This window comes from Dermochelys coriacea, chromosome 4 (genome assembly GCF_009764565.3).
Source record: "Dermochelys coriacea isolate rDerCor1 chromosome 4, rDerCor1.pri.v4, whole genome shotgun sequence".
NCBI lineage: Eukaryota > Metazoa > Chordata > Testudines > Dermochelyidae > Dermochelys > Dermochelys coriacea.
Window position 1 is genome coordinate 108,972,513 of NC_050071.1, and position 15,088 is coordinate 108,987,600.

Genomic DNA, 15,088 nt, shown 5'->3' on the forward strand with positions numbered 1-15,088 from the left:
GGCTAGAGAAGGGAAGTCCTGCCAGAAAATTGGTGACAAGCTGCCCAGGCACAAAACCCCAGACAAGGGATGACTGTAACTATGGGCTGAAGAAGCCTACAAAGCCAAGTAAAGTAGGAAGGAGTTCTGGGTACAGCAGGGGAAATTGTTGAGAATTGATTGTGCCTGCCTGGTTTAAGAACCCTGAGCTGGAACCCAGTGGAGTAGGTTGGCATGGGTTCGCCTACTGATCCCTCAATGGAGACTTAAGTACCAAAAGGGGTCTCCAGACCAGCTAGCCCTGGCCAACTATAAGGGGAAACTTGTATACCCCAGAGGTACAGAAACAAAGACCTTCATAGTCCAGAACAGGACTATTATAGAGACTCAGACAGGAAAGGCTGACTGACCCCCCCTCCAGACTGAGCAAACTCTGTGCAACAGTTCCAGTCTGACCAGAGCAGGGGAACTGACGCATTAGCACCTAAGTCTACACTGCTGCAAATCATGACGACTGTGCTTTCCAACTAGATTTCCAACTAGTAAGTGAACTGCCATTCTGTATTTCATTCTTGTAATGCACTTTTGACGAATGTTCATTAATCCTAACAAAACTGTGATTGGGAAGTGGATTAAGTATTATCCCCACTTTACAGATGACTAATTTAAATGTTTCTGTAGTAGGAAAATTTATTTTTACAATTGTATTATAAAAAGCTGACAAAAACACAACTAAACGAAAACGAAACAAGGGTTCAAGTCCTATAAATCACAATAGGAGTTTTGATGGTCTGATCCTAAAATGTGCTAGTGCCTCCTAGAGTAAGTCATTTCTTTGGTGGATAGGATCTTACCTGAGTAAGATTTGAAGGATATATCTATATGCATATTTGTTGGTGTATGTAGTTATAAGAATTTAAATGGTCAAATATTAGCCTAAAAATTCTAACGTCTCTTCAATAATTCATAGCTAGTTCCTGTATGAAAGGGCCTTCACATTTTGGGTGTCTAATACTGTATATTACATTTTAAAATGAAAAGAAACACATGCAATGTATCATTATTGAAAATATATTAATAATAAAGTTTAACTCAGGCAGGTGGATATAACGTTTACAAAAATTCTTTTCCAGAATTATGTGCCATCATTTGGAAAGGAGACACTCCTGACGACATCAGTTATCCCACAGTCTGACCAAAGCATAGCTTGTGAAGATTTTATTCATTTAAACATTTTAGAAAGAAGAGTTCTTAACAATTCTGAGGTCTCAGTTCAGTATTTATGTTCTAAACCTTGTACTGTCACTTTGGAAGCAGTAGCCTCATCGGAGTTCAGAACTGGTGTGTTAGTGTATAAGAAGAGATGGAAAAATGAGAAGCATCTTCATATAAGTAGAACTCAAACAGTGCATTTGAAATTTCCAAACATCATGGTTTACAGAGATGATTATTTCATCAGAAGCTCTATAATAGTGCATACTGTGATACTATATGCATGGATCAGTCACAAACCTGTTGAGGGCTATGATGCCAAGCGGGATGAAAGCTACCTACAGGCAGTTGCCAGAACTTATACTTTGTTGGAAACAGTTCCACCTTGTGAGCGTCCATACAAAGATCACAAAGTATGTTTTAAGTGGAGCTCTGAGCACATGTGGAGGCTCCAGGCAAACAGGATACCTCAGTGCCCACATGAGACTGGTAGGTACAATTACATGTTTCCTTTTTTTAGAGAAAGAAAATGGGACCAAAATGGTACATTGTATAAGTTGCTATAAAAGTGTATATTTATAGTTATTAGCAAAAATATTTTGCCAGAGGGATTTGCTTTTGGTAGCAAAATGATTAAAATCAGTGATTTAAATAGCTTTGATTTAAATCAATGCATCCTGCCTCAATGGATACAAGAATGATAGGATCAGGCCCTAAAATGAATCTCCATTCCTCCCTCCACACAGAAGACTAGCCTTTGGACTAAGAGTGGGTATGTGAAATTTCAACCCAGCAGGAAACATTTTATGATACAGAAACAACTGAAAATAGGGTTTAGAATGCAATGTCCATCTCATCTGCAACTGTAGTTTTGCTATGCTATGCTTTATTTATAAATAAAATCTGAAGCATCCCTCTAAATTTCCTAGAAAGGAACAGAAATGAGTTAAAACTCATATGGTGAGTCAGATTATGCTTTCATTTATACCCATCCACCCCTATTGAAGACTGTGTGTGGGTACAGAAGTAAATACAGAAGGTGACCCACTATCTCAGAAAAAAGTCTATTATCGCAGAAACTGAACAGTTTTTGCCATCTTAGGCCTTTATGGCCCAGTTCTGCCCTCAATTACATGGGTACTTCTGCCAGTGAAATCAATGGGAGTGCACTCATGTACCTAAGGGTAGAATTTGTCTCTATGTAGTTTAGTATGCTTTTACTTACATTTTAGTCTATAACTGTTTTGAGGCCATTATAGTGACCAAAAAGTTTGTCTCCACTATAACTGGGCATTTGCTATAATGTATTCAAAGGGTGTGGAACCCAAGAGTTGCATCTTTTTCAGTGTGTTCCTTGGTACAGCCAACCTATGTTGTGATCCAGTGTGGCATTGGATAAGTATGCCATCACACTTGGATGCAACATGATGACATCTCATGATTTGGTTTAGCCATGATTGTTCCACAAACACAGCTTGCAGGATGTGGGATATCTCTGTAGAAATCTAGTTGACCCACCTTTCTCAGTATGTCTAGGGAAACCTACAATCTGTCAGAAGACTGTCTGGGCAGATCTGTATCTAACAACTGGAATTTTTGCCACATTTTGTGACCTCATTACCACTAATCCTAGCCTCAGAATAACCATGAGAAATGGACCCCATGCTTCTTTCCCTCCTATGAGTAACTTCTCCCTGGGCTGCAGTGTATTGCATAAAGGAGAGTTGACCTAACATTAGGGATTTGTTGTGTATTTGTGAGCTGACTAGATCATAGCATTTGATCTATGTTACAAGATATTTCATTTAAACATTTAACAGTGTACGAACGCGGGGTGTCAATGTGAATTGACATTTCTTGGCAGACTAAGAATGATTACATTTGGCAGATGCTGTCGAGATCCTCAGTTTTCCATATGCATCAAGCGGAGAGAAAACAGGAATTGTGAAGAAGTTCAAGAGATTTTACAACAGAGAACTTGAGACAATCAGGCAGCATCAGATCGATTACCCAAAGTAAGCAAATGCAAATCATGGAAGATGAGTATATTTAATTCCTAATTGCTAAAATCTGTGCTCAGAGCCACCCTTGTACAGAAAATCATAAGTTAAAGGCACAGTCTCCACTAATAAGCAAGTGATAGGGCAGCTTCCCTGCTGGTGTTTATAAGGGTTTTTTTCAGCAGAGGACAGGACTGAGATTTGCAACACCAAATAAACTTAGGCTCACTCCTCTTCCTCCTCCACTCCCTCTAAACATTCCAGCAGCACTGGAAGTAAGGCTCCCAGCTTCTAAACTCCTTCCCAAGATATGCAGAGAAGTCGTATTTCATGAAGAACTCCCCCTCCTGCAGCTTTCCCAGGCTCCCATTGCTCTTTGGTCCCACATAGGGATCTGAAAGGAAAAGAGGAGGATCCCTACCCTTCCCTGGGCTCCTGTTGCTCCCTGACCTCCCCTCAGTGCAACATGGTCATGGAAATGGAAAATGATAACTAGATTTGTATATTACCTTTATATACTGAAGGACAGGAGGTGTGACTGCCAAACTTGCTGATCCTGAGGATCTGCGGGAATTAGTGGCCCTAGACACAGACCTCTTAAATCATCCATGTGTAGAAGTTCTATTCTGATGCACTTTCCAGCTCCTTGCCCCTTTAGAATTGGCTGGCTCATGTGCCATGCTATCAGTGGCTCATCCACTGCAGCTGAATTCAACTTCCCCTCTAAGAATCTGTGGATGGGAATATGCACTATTAACTTTCCTGCCACCAGGTCTCATCCCCTCTTTTACATGGAACACCACTCGTTTTTTTTGTGGTGGCAAACCAGCTGCTGATAGCTACACACTGAGAGAGAGGAAGCATGCTACCTCACAGCTTTTTCTCCACAGCCCAATTTACATGTGAATTTTTGCTCCTCTCCATACCTTCAAGGGGAGCAAACAAGCCAAATTCAACAGTCTGAAGTTTTCAGTCTTAGTCAGGGATTTCTTTGAGTGCAGAAATCTCTGTAAGGATGACAGAAAAGCAGATGAGCACAATATAGTGAGAGAGGGCTGGAGAAATTCAGCTATTGCATGGGGCAGCTGCCTCTAGGCACTGGGCACCAAGGGGAAGCAGGAATCCTGGAGCATCTACTGACCACAGAATTTTTCCCTGCCAGAGAATTATATTTTACAGTGAGATTTACAGTGACAGGGAGTGCTGACTCAGTCAGCATTGTCCTGCACTGTGTGCCTTGTGACAGCCTGAAGGAATGTGTGCTCTCCCCTCCCCACTTGTAGAGATCCACCCAACTATCGAATCTTAGGTTGGCAGGTGAATACATCTTTCCTTTTGGCCCAAGTTGTGAAGATTTGCTCTCCACTGACATCTGTCTCAGCCCACCCCTCCTTTCAGACAGCTGGTACCCAGAGGAGGTCTAGGAGAGAGACGGGACTATGCTTCTTAGCCACACCATAATTGGCCCTTGCACAGGAGCACAAGAGTAGAAGACAGGCTAGTGTATCCTTCCCTTGTGCACCAGCAGAAGGACTGGTCACAATCTTGCCCTAAAGACTTTCTCCTCCTCTCTAATCACTGTATAACTTGGAAAAATCAAGCACTGTACCTGACTTCTCAGTGCTACATCAATGCAAACCTGAGTATCCAAGAGGAGATCTCAGCAGCAAGACTCTGAAATGGCTTGTTTTGTCCCAAGCAGTTGCAACTGTTCTGTGTTCTATTTTGAAGATCACAAGAGTAAATGAGCTTTGCTAAACTAAAGTGGAAAACATGCCTTTAAAAATATGTAGATTTTAAAAATTGTTATGATATATATCCTCAGAGTGGGTTGTTTGTTTCTTTTTACTCATGCAGGTTCACTGTTTCAGTTTGGCTTTATTTACTCCGTCACTGCGAAAAGAATCTGTGTGGAATTTTCTACTTTATTGACCCAGGAGAAATGTATAGTACCCCGGCTGTATTTTTAAATGAAGAAGGTAATAATACCATAAGGCCTTCAAGAGAAGAAATAGTGTTATCATCCCTGACCTGTAACAAAGAACAACATTTACAAAAATTTTTGTCAGGCCTATTGTACTAAACTCACGCCTGGCAGAATGCTCCATTTTGGCCCTGTATGTTTGGAAACAAAAAATATCCAGTATATTGTTAGAGTAAGATTAAGAAGAATTAAATTTGGCCACGGTATTTCCATAGAAATCTTTGCATCCAGCCAGGGCTATCTCAGAAAGTGTCAGGTTTTTTTTCTGATTTTATTTTCAAGAACAATCCCACACTCTCAGGAGGATGAACTAAATATTATAAGTCTTTTCCACAGCTGCTGGCATCATGCTGTGACTATGAGAGCAAACTAAGGGCATGGCTACACTGGAAACTTCAAAGTGCTGTTGTGGGAGTGCTCCCGCGGCAGCGCTTTGAAGTGCGAGTGTGGTCGTGCGCAAGCGCTCTCCCAGAGAGCTCTCCCAGCGCTCCTGGTAATCCACTTCCATGAGGGGATTAGCTCTGAGCGCTGGGAGCACAGCTGGGAGCCTGTTTACACTAACGCTTTAAAGCGCTCTGACTTGCTGCGCTCGGGGGCCGGGGTGTGTGATTTTTCACACCCCTGAGCCAGCAAGTTAGAGTGCTATAAAATGTAAGTGTAGTCAAGCCCAGAGTTTTTGCATGGGTAAACAAGAGAATGAGGAAGGAAGGAAATGGTATTACTTCTGTATATGAAATTAATGAGACTGTAACTAAAATACTGTGTCCCGTTCTGGTGTCCACACTTCAAAAAGAATGTTGAAAAATTGGAAAGGGCTCAGAAAAGAGGTACTAGAATGATTCAAGTTCTGCCTTACATGAGAGATGGAAGAAGCTCAGTCTATTTATCTTATCCAAAAGAAAGTTGTGGGGTGACTTGATCATCGTCTACAAGTACATATGATGGAAGAAGATTTCTGAAAGTTGAGGACTCTTTAATTGGAAAAAAGGCATCACAAGATCCAGTGGCTCAAAGCTGAAGCTAGACAAGTTCAGCCTGGACATAAAATGCAAATTTTTTAACAGTGAGGATAATTAACCATTAGGACAATTTACTTAAGGATCTGGTGGATTCTTTTGACTTCAGTTGAAGTCAAGACTAGATTTTTTTTGTTTAAAAATATGCGATAGCTCAACTAGAATAGGCTTCATGCAAGGATTACTTGGTGAAATTCTATGGCCTGTGTTACGCAGGGTGTCAGCCTCTCTCGGGTGGCATAAGACTAGATGATCATAATACTCCATTCTGATCTTAAAATCTCTGACTCTGTGAATCTAACTTCTGTGATTCTAAGTAGTACAGTCAAATTATCATTGTATTGCTTCACAGGATAGGGTTATTGTGAACAACATTTAGGAAGCCAGTTTTTAGCTTTCATATTTTTGTGGTTTTAACTATTTCTTTGTTTTCATTTGTTGCTGTGTTTGTCAGGTTATGTTCATATACAGATGCGTCTTGTCAAAGGAGAAGACCTTGCAGTGAAAACTCGCTTCAGCCTTCCTCTGAAACAGTGGTTTCGACTAGATCTCTCCTTTAATGGAGGACAGGTATGTGTGGTGTCACAGCTGCCATCTTGTAGTTTAAGATGAGGGTAACAGTGTTTGGAGTTTGCAGAGGGCTATTTATATTTGGTTATGCCACCACTATCCCCTTTTACAGACTGGGCAAAGAGAGATTATATGATTTGCACATTTTCATACAGCAAAAGAATGAGAGACCTGAGATTTGAAACTAGGTCTTTTGATTTAGAGGCCAATGTCTATCACAAATCCACACATATTAGTCATTGCTAGCTCTAGTGTAGCTGTGCTGCTGCTAGAAAAGAGAACATTTTCCAGTGCAATGAAGGACTGATTTTCTGTGGCTCAGTTTTCCATCTATTAAGTATACTTCCTCCTCCTCCACCTTTAGCTCCTGCATCTCTCAGTAATCTAAAAACTACCCTTCCCAGAAGCACGTCTCCCAACCTCTTTCATGCCTAAAGAAAAAATATTCCACCTCCTATGCAATTTTCTAAGCTTTGCTTCCATACAGAGAACCAGTAGAATGCTGTTAAGAGATCACATTACAAAATCCACTGCCCATAGACAAAACACATATTTTAAACTCCTATAATTTTAACAAATCACAACCAGTTTTCAACAGACCACTAAAAGGCACATCTGGGTCATTCTCCCTGCCCCATTTCTAGTCTCTTACCATGAACCACTAATGCACTAGAGCACTTTAAAAATGTTTGCATCTTTTGTTTAAGTGTGTAAATCTTTTTTCTCCTCTTCATTCTCTTCATTCTTGAAAAGGACTGAATTGATTTTGCTCAAAGTTTAAAAAAACCCACTAATTTATGGATTAAAAGAGCCACACTGCCCAGTTTAGATCCAACGGTAAAAACTGACAAGGCAGAAAATGACACTTTAAAATGAAAACATTCGTGCAACCTTAATGCCAGACATCTATAATATAATATATAAATGGAGGAAAAGGTCAGGGTTCCACAAAGTAGCCTGATTTTCTTGCAAAAAAAAATCAGATGGAAATGTATATTTATTTTTAAATGACTACCTCATTTTAACGTGTGTTCTGTCTCCAACCTACTTTTTTTAATAGGAAATTAAAAAACAATTTGTTTCTGAATAATTTTAGGTGACTTTTTAAAATTGTTTAAACTGCACTGTGTAGTTCAGGGCTCCACTTCTGGAAGCAGGCATGGACCTGGCTTGAAGCCCAGTTCAGGTGCAGACGTGAATGTTATTGTCAATATTAACATAAGGTGAATAAGTCATTTCCTGTTGAAGAGGGTTGCCTATGTCACTTGGATAGCTAAATCAAGACATTATTCTGCAATCTTAGGACAGAGTTAGTTCACATAGACTTGAAGTAAAATCTCGAGCTTTTCTCTATTGGTTGATATGAAGGGAGCATAAAAGGGTTCATCAGAGCTCCTCCTGAGGCAGGAGGAACAAAGCCAGACAGGAGGACGGTCTAAAGCTTAGAGTGGGAACCTGGGGCACAGAAGATTCAGGTTCTATTCCCAGCTCAGCCAGAGTCAAGTTGCTTAGTCTTGCTGTGCTTCAATTACTCATCTGTAATAATAGCACCTGACTCACAGGGGTGTTGGGAGGGTAAATACATATTATGAGAGGCATTCAGATATTACACTGTTGGGGGGGCCGATAAGTACCTAAGATGGATGGAAGCACTGTGACATAGTCTAGCCCTGCAGAAGTCTCTCCACAGGACCACTATAGCTGCTTTACAAGGCACACTCCTCCACTCCCCTCCAAGACAGGGTTCCTTTTGGTGCCCAGCCCAATACCTGTGAAGTCCGGCCAGATTCCTAAGGGAGCCTTAGGGCCATTAGGGAAATGGAGATTGGAGAGAAGCATGGATGGACAGCTCTCAGTTTCTGTGTTGGCTGGAGCCCCCTTTCGCTGTAGAGTGTACAGGCCAAGCTCCACATACCTTCCCACAGAGGTAATATCAGGAGGAAACACCACACAGTAAACTTTATGGCATTTCCTAAAGTTTTACCACAAGGAAGTACAATATGGCTTTTTTGTATGTGTGGAAATCATCTTAGAGTAATAGAAACTCTATACACTGCTCTCCTTCTCTCACTCCTCCCGCAATCCCTATTGAGTAGCTATTTATTTCTTAGTTTTTCTAGGGCTCGCATCACTGTAGTATCTGAGTATCACAGAAACATTAACCAATTAGGTAGGGATTATTATCCCCATTTTATAGATGGCGAAATGAGGCATCAAGAGATTAGAGGCCAGTTTTTTAAAGGTATTTAGGCATCTAAAGATGCAGATAGCCACTTAGTGGGATTTTCCAAAGCAACTAAGTGTTTTCGAAAATCCATTAAGCTATTTGACAGTGTCCCTCTTAACATACCAAAAGATGCAGCAGGACGCAAACAACAATTTTCAAAACTAAGAGTTAATGTATATCAAATAATATTATAGCAGTTAGCTTTCAATTTGTAGTCTATCACAACTGACATTTAATATTTTCCATCCTTTTAGATAGAAATAACCAGTGTTGGGAAGAATCTGAAAAGGCACCAGCATCAGTCTTTTAAGTAAGAGAAACATTCCCCTTTGCATAATAATGTAGTCTGTGTTTGGTTGTGGGGGATGGGTGGGGAGGGAAGGGCAGGGAAGAGGGGTGTAACTGAAATTCAAAAACTAATTTTCCAAATCTTTCTACCCTGCCTCTCTGACACTATTCTTCACCCACTCATGTCACTACAGCAATCATGGGCTAGATTACGTTACCTGTACAATGGGACCATTTGAGAAGTAAGTTACTACTCAACATAAGTAAAGCTATTGCTGTCTAGTTATAGGGTCTGATCAAAGACCACTGTAACTAACAGAGTAAAATTTACTTCAGTGGGCTTTGAATCAGGCTCTTAAGGTGAAATCTTGGCCCCACTGAAATCAATGGCAAAACTGACATTGACTTCAAGGAGCCAGGATTTCATCCAAAGGTCTAGATTTGCTCCTCTTAAGTAGATGACAAAATTTCCATCAACTTCAGTGGCATGAGGATCATGCCTCTCATGTCCATGGTTGGGGGTGGCTCGTGTATTTGTTCTGTCCCATTGACTTATTGCTCTTTCTCCATCCCTGGCTCCAAGCTATTGGACCATTTTTTTTCTTAAAATCTCATGTTAAATTATTCATTTTCCCTCTAGCATACAACTGACTCTCTTGTGCAAAGAGTTTTAGGATTCCTTTAATAAAGAAGATTATGTACTAATACATTATATTGTAAGGTTTGGTGTTTACTCTTTTTCCTATCCATTCTTGTTTACAAAATGTGAACTGTGTAAGATGCATTTGCAGATATTCACTGTGACAATGGATTCATAGTAAATATAAAAAATAAAAATAAAGGTCTTTGTCTGGGTTTTATTGACACAAAAAATCAGGAAGAAAGACACCTCAAATGTGCAAATCATGTCAACAGATAAAAAAATCAGCGGTTCTAAAATGTTTGTGAAACAAAATGTTTGTTAAATCTTTTTTATGGATTTGTCTACACAAGGACACTCATGAAAATTATTCTGAATTACCTACAAATGTGATTTAAAAGTGGATTAGTTAAACCACATTAAACCCCTGTGTAGACAAGCTCATTCAGAACTAAAGTGGCTTTAATTCAGTTTAACTGCCTTGACTTCCAAAGAGAGAGTAAAAGGATAGGGAACAGAAATAGATGTTTGGGATGAATTTAAGGTAGTCTCTACCAAAATATGAGACACAGGGTTCTTGTTTGCTTCATAATACCTCCAAATACTCAGAGTATTTATGCATCTTGTTTTCTAGTTTTAGGGAAGATTTCTATTATGATGACACGGCTGGATACTTTGTTCTTGGAGGCAGTGGGTACGCACCAGGCATTGAAGGGTTCTTTGGACCTGTGAAATACTACCGTCTTAATATTCTGGAAACAAAACAGGTAAATGCATACAGAGTGACATACTGTGTCAAACTACTGGGGCCCGGTTCTCCCATCATTTTACCTATGGAAGTTCCACCTCTGGATGTCATTGAGAGTTCTGAGTGCAGACTGATGACAAGATCAGACCCCGGGTATTTACTAAAGCCACAGCAAATGATAAGCCTGTCATCAACCATTATTGAATTTGAGGGTTTCATCAGTATGTGATCCTGGGTTCCGTTAAGATCTAGTTACTTTATATGCCTACAAAACATGTACACCAGCTAATAAATTTTCATGAAGGGGTACCTAAAGATAGGCTCCTTATCCCATATATAAGGGCCTAAACAAGTGTCTCGATATTAAAAAATGCCGAATGCTATTTAGGTATAGCTGACATGATATTGAACACAATGGATGAAATTCTGGCTCCCGTAAACTTAATGGAAAATGTCCCATTGATTTCACTGGGGTCAAGAACTCATCCCGTTGTGTCCTGGTCTACATTGACTGCTTGGCATGGTCTGCATCATGTCATCTGACTCAAAACAAATGCATCGAAACATGATACAGTTTTGTTGAAAATAATCCTTTATTTTTGCACATGTCCATTCCAATGTAGGGGTGTGCTCACTCCGAGAACAACCGCTGGAAAATTTTCCCTCAGTGGTGTCCATCAGGTCGGCTCTGGTGCCCCCTAGGGTTTTGCATTCATAGTACTGGTATAAAGGGTCCTGCCAACCCACAGCCCCCTCAGTTCCTTCTTACCACCTATGACAGTTGCTGAAACTACCTCGTCCTTGCAATTTGTTTCTGTTATTAGATAGTTAGGTTATTGGAACTTGGTCTCTGAGCTTTAAGCCCTGTGCCACAATCCTATGCCTGTGAGTGATCCCCATTCCAGCTGCCTTGAGTGCCTGGGGGAAGATCACATGTGGGAACTTTGTAAGATCTGTAAAGACCGCACCAAAAAGGGTAGAGACACCAAACTGAAATTTATCCTCATGGAAGCAGCACTAAGACATCCCTTGGAGCTGGGTCACTTGGACTTGGCACCAAGCACTTCAGCCTCAGTAAGAAGCTCCCCGCCTGCTGTTCGGGACCCTTGGTGCTGTTCTTCATCACCGGTACCAAGGAGAGAAGCTTCTTCCACATCTCAAGAGCCATGTCCAGTGCAGAAGAAAAGTGCTCCTGCAAGAGAACCTCGGCACCATTTGCCAATCCTCTATCAGGCCTCTATCAGAAGAAGACTGACAGAGGTCGATCCCCAACCCCGAGGTCGGTGGGGCAGGGAGAGTAGAGTGTGACCCGTGTCAGCCATGTGGTGCCATTGACTCTAGCCCCAGAATAGGTACCATTATGATGAACTCAACAATGCAGGAGAGCCACCAGAGTTATGGTGCCTTGGCAGTACAGTCAATACCAGAGGCATTCACCACAGCAAGAGACTTACTCTCAGTGCTGGTACCGGAGTCTCCGGCTATTCAGGAGCTGACAGCAACAGCACCAAATGAAGGGACCTCTGTGGCACCTAGGTCTCAGGTGCCTTTCAAAGGGAAATCATTATGGCCCAACCCCAATCTCCTCCCTCTTAGCACTGGTCACTGGCACCGATCAGCACCATACCTCCCTGGTCTCCAGGAAAGAAGTCTTTGGAGTCGGAATTGGAGGCAGAGTCTCTTGCCAAAGCCAACACCATCACTCCAGTTGGCACTATCCTCCTATGGACCCGGGCCAAGGCATCCCACCCATGGCGTGGCCACAAGAGTGGTGGCAGATGCCAGCACAACGGTCATTCTGGAACCCGTGGGCTTTCCCATCAATGCAGGGGCCCCGGTCCAGAAAGTCATACTATGTGGCATCTAAGTCCAGAGCACTACCACCGTGCCACTCAGAGCAGGATCCAGTACCAAGAGCCAGCACCTGGGGAGACCTATACAGTGCTGAAGGTGAAGAACAGTGCTTCCTACCATTTCAGTTTTCTTCCTCCTCTTCTGATGAGGCAGTGGTGGAAGCAGATATAGTGCCCTCTCAGGTTGATTGTAGGGCTCATTAGGAGCTCCTTAAGAGAGAGGCCCAAAACCTGGGGATCCACGTAGAGAAGGTCAGGGAATCCACCCATGCTTTGGTGGATATTCTAATGTCAACGGGCCCATCAAGAATGATACTGCCTCTTAATGAGGCCATTATGAACCCATCAAAGCATTTTGGCAGACCCCAGCGTCCATTCAGCAACAGCAAAGAAGACTGAAAAGAAGTACTTTTTCCCAGCTAAGGGTTATGAATTCTTATTGACACATCCACAACTGGGCTATTTGGTTGTGTCAACAGCCAATGAATGGGAGCAACAAGGGTACAAGGGCCATCACCCAAGGCCAAAGATGCCAAAAAAGTAGACTTTTTCAGCAGAAAATCTATTCGACAGGTGACCTTCAGGTCAGGATCGTGAACCAGTAATCACTCCTGAGCAGATATGATTTTAATTCCTGGGGACTCTATGCTGAGATTGAAGGAGTTGTTACCCCAGGAATCCCGATAAGAGTTTTCAGCTCTCATGGAAGAAGACAAATCAGTGGCAGAGGCGTCCCTTCAAGCAGCCTTGGATGCAGCTGACTCTGCAGCCAGATCTATGGCCTCAGTGGTGGCGATGTGCAGAAGCACCTCAGGCCTACCACATGAGATTCAACAGACTCTGCAAGACCTTCCTTTTGAGGGCATGTTGCTCTTTTCCAAGCAGATGGACTCCAAGCCTAAAGGACGGCAGGTACACCCTGAATTCCCTAGGTCTTTATACACCAGCACCCACATGGAAACATAAATAAGCCTCAACCAGCCTCTCAATTCTTTCTGCCACCTGCCCTGCAGGACTCTCACAGGAAGAGGAGCAGGGGCTTTAGGAGAAGACGTCCTCCACAGTCCTCATCCGCGTCCATGCCTGCTCCCATCCAGACACACTGGTGGGTCCAAGCAGCCCTTTTGATGGGTCACTTGGGGACGACGTACAGAACAGAACTTGGATCCAACCTCCCCAGTATTTGTGGACTGTGTATTCCATTTCTATGAGGCATGGGCCCATATTACAACAAACCACTAGGTGCTAAGCATGATAGTATTAGGATTCTTCAATTCACGTCTTCTCCCCCACTACCCTGCTCCTCTTCAGGGACTTGTCTCAGGAGCATCTTCTAGCCCAAGAGATGTAGTCACTCCTAAGTGTGTGAACCATGGAAGAGGTTCCACCAGAGTTAAGGGGCCAAGGGTTCCATTCCCAATATTTCCTAATCCCAAAAGCCAGTGACAGTTTCAGACCAATTCTGGATCTGCAAAAGCTCAACAGATACATGAAGAAGCTAAAGTTCCACCTGGTCTCCTTGGCTTCCATCATTCCCTTCCAGGATCCAGGGGACTGGTATGTCCAATCTGAAGGACACTTACTTCCATATCTTGATTTTTCAGGAACACAGAAGGTTCCTCAGGTTCATCGAGAGCCACATGCACTACCAATTTGCGGCTCTTCCATTTGACCTGTCAGCGGCCCTTCGGGTGTTCACAAAGTGCATGGCAGTCACAGCCTTCCTGAGGAGGCAAGGGATTCAGGTCTACCCTTACCTCGACAACTGGCTCGTCAGTGGTCACACCAAGAGCCAGGTGGCGTCCAATATAAAGTTAAACCAGTCAGTATTCCAAGGCTTAGGTCTGCTTATAAACACACAGAACTCTACCCTCTCCCCGCTCAAAGGACAGAGTTTATTGGGGCGATCCTCGACTATGTCCAAGGCAGAGCCTTCCTCCCAGAAGCATGGTTCCAAGCAATAGTGATGCTTATAGAGAGCCTCAGAGATCACCCATCATGACAACAAGGAACTGCTTGAAGCTCCTGGGCCACATGGCCTCATGCATCTAAGTAGTGCAGCATGCGAGACTTCAACTCAGACCTCTCCAGGTGTGACTGGCATCCGTATACTTGCCAAACCAACACCATTTGGCCACAGTTATTACAGTTCCCTTGTCGGTGATCGCCTCCCTCAATTGGTGCTAGACCCATTGGCGGTGCATGCGAGAGTCCCATTCTCAAGACCCCAACCATCAGTGTCTCTCATTACAGATGCTTCAGCGATGGTGGGGTGTTCGCTTGAGTTTCCTCAGAACTCAGGGCCTCTGGTCGCCAGAAGAGCTCTTGCTGTACTTCAATATCAGGTTGCTCAGGGTAGTTTGCACATTTGCCAGGCATTCCAGCCCCATGTGGCTGGCAAGAACGTGTCAGCTCTCACAGACAACACAACGGCGATGTTTTATATCAACAGGCAGTGAGGAGGGTGCTTCTCTCACCTGTGCTAGTAAGCACTTCACTTGTGGGAATTTTACATAGCCCACTTGATCTACCACAAGGCTTCCTATCTGCTGGGATTGCAGAATGAGATAA

At 42.7% G+C, this 15,088-nt stretch overlaps 1 protein-coding gene across 2 annotated transcripts in view; it reads left to right on the forward strand.

Annotated features, from left to right (window-relative positions):
* Positions 1-15,088, forward strand: part of SEL1L3 (SEL1L family member 3) — a 68,447-nt gene that overhangs the window by 4,146 nt on the left and 49,213 nt on the right. For both annotated transcript variants that reach the window (XM_043514055.1, XM_038400577.2), the window contains exons 2-7: positions 1,113-1,680; positions 3,080-3,206; positions 5,049-5,170; positions 6,646-6,761; positions 9,243-9,298; positions 10,551-10,683. In XM_043514055.1, the coding sequence (XP_043369990.1) occupies positions 1,113-1,680; positions 3,080-3,206; positions 5,049-5,170; positions 6,646-6,761; positions 9,243-9,298; positions 10,551-10,683 (1,122 nt within the window). The remainder of the gene's footprint in view (positions 1-1,112; positions 1,681-3,079; positions 3,207-5,048; positions 5,171-6,645; positions 6,762-9,242; positions 9,299-10,550; positions 10,684-15,088) is intronic.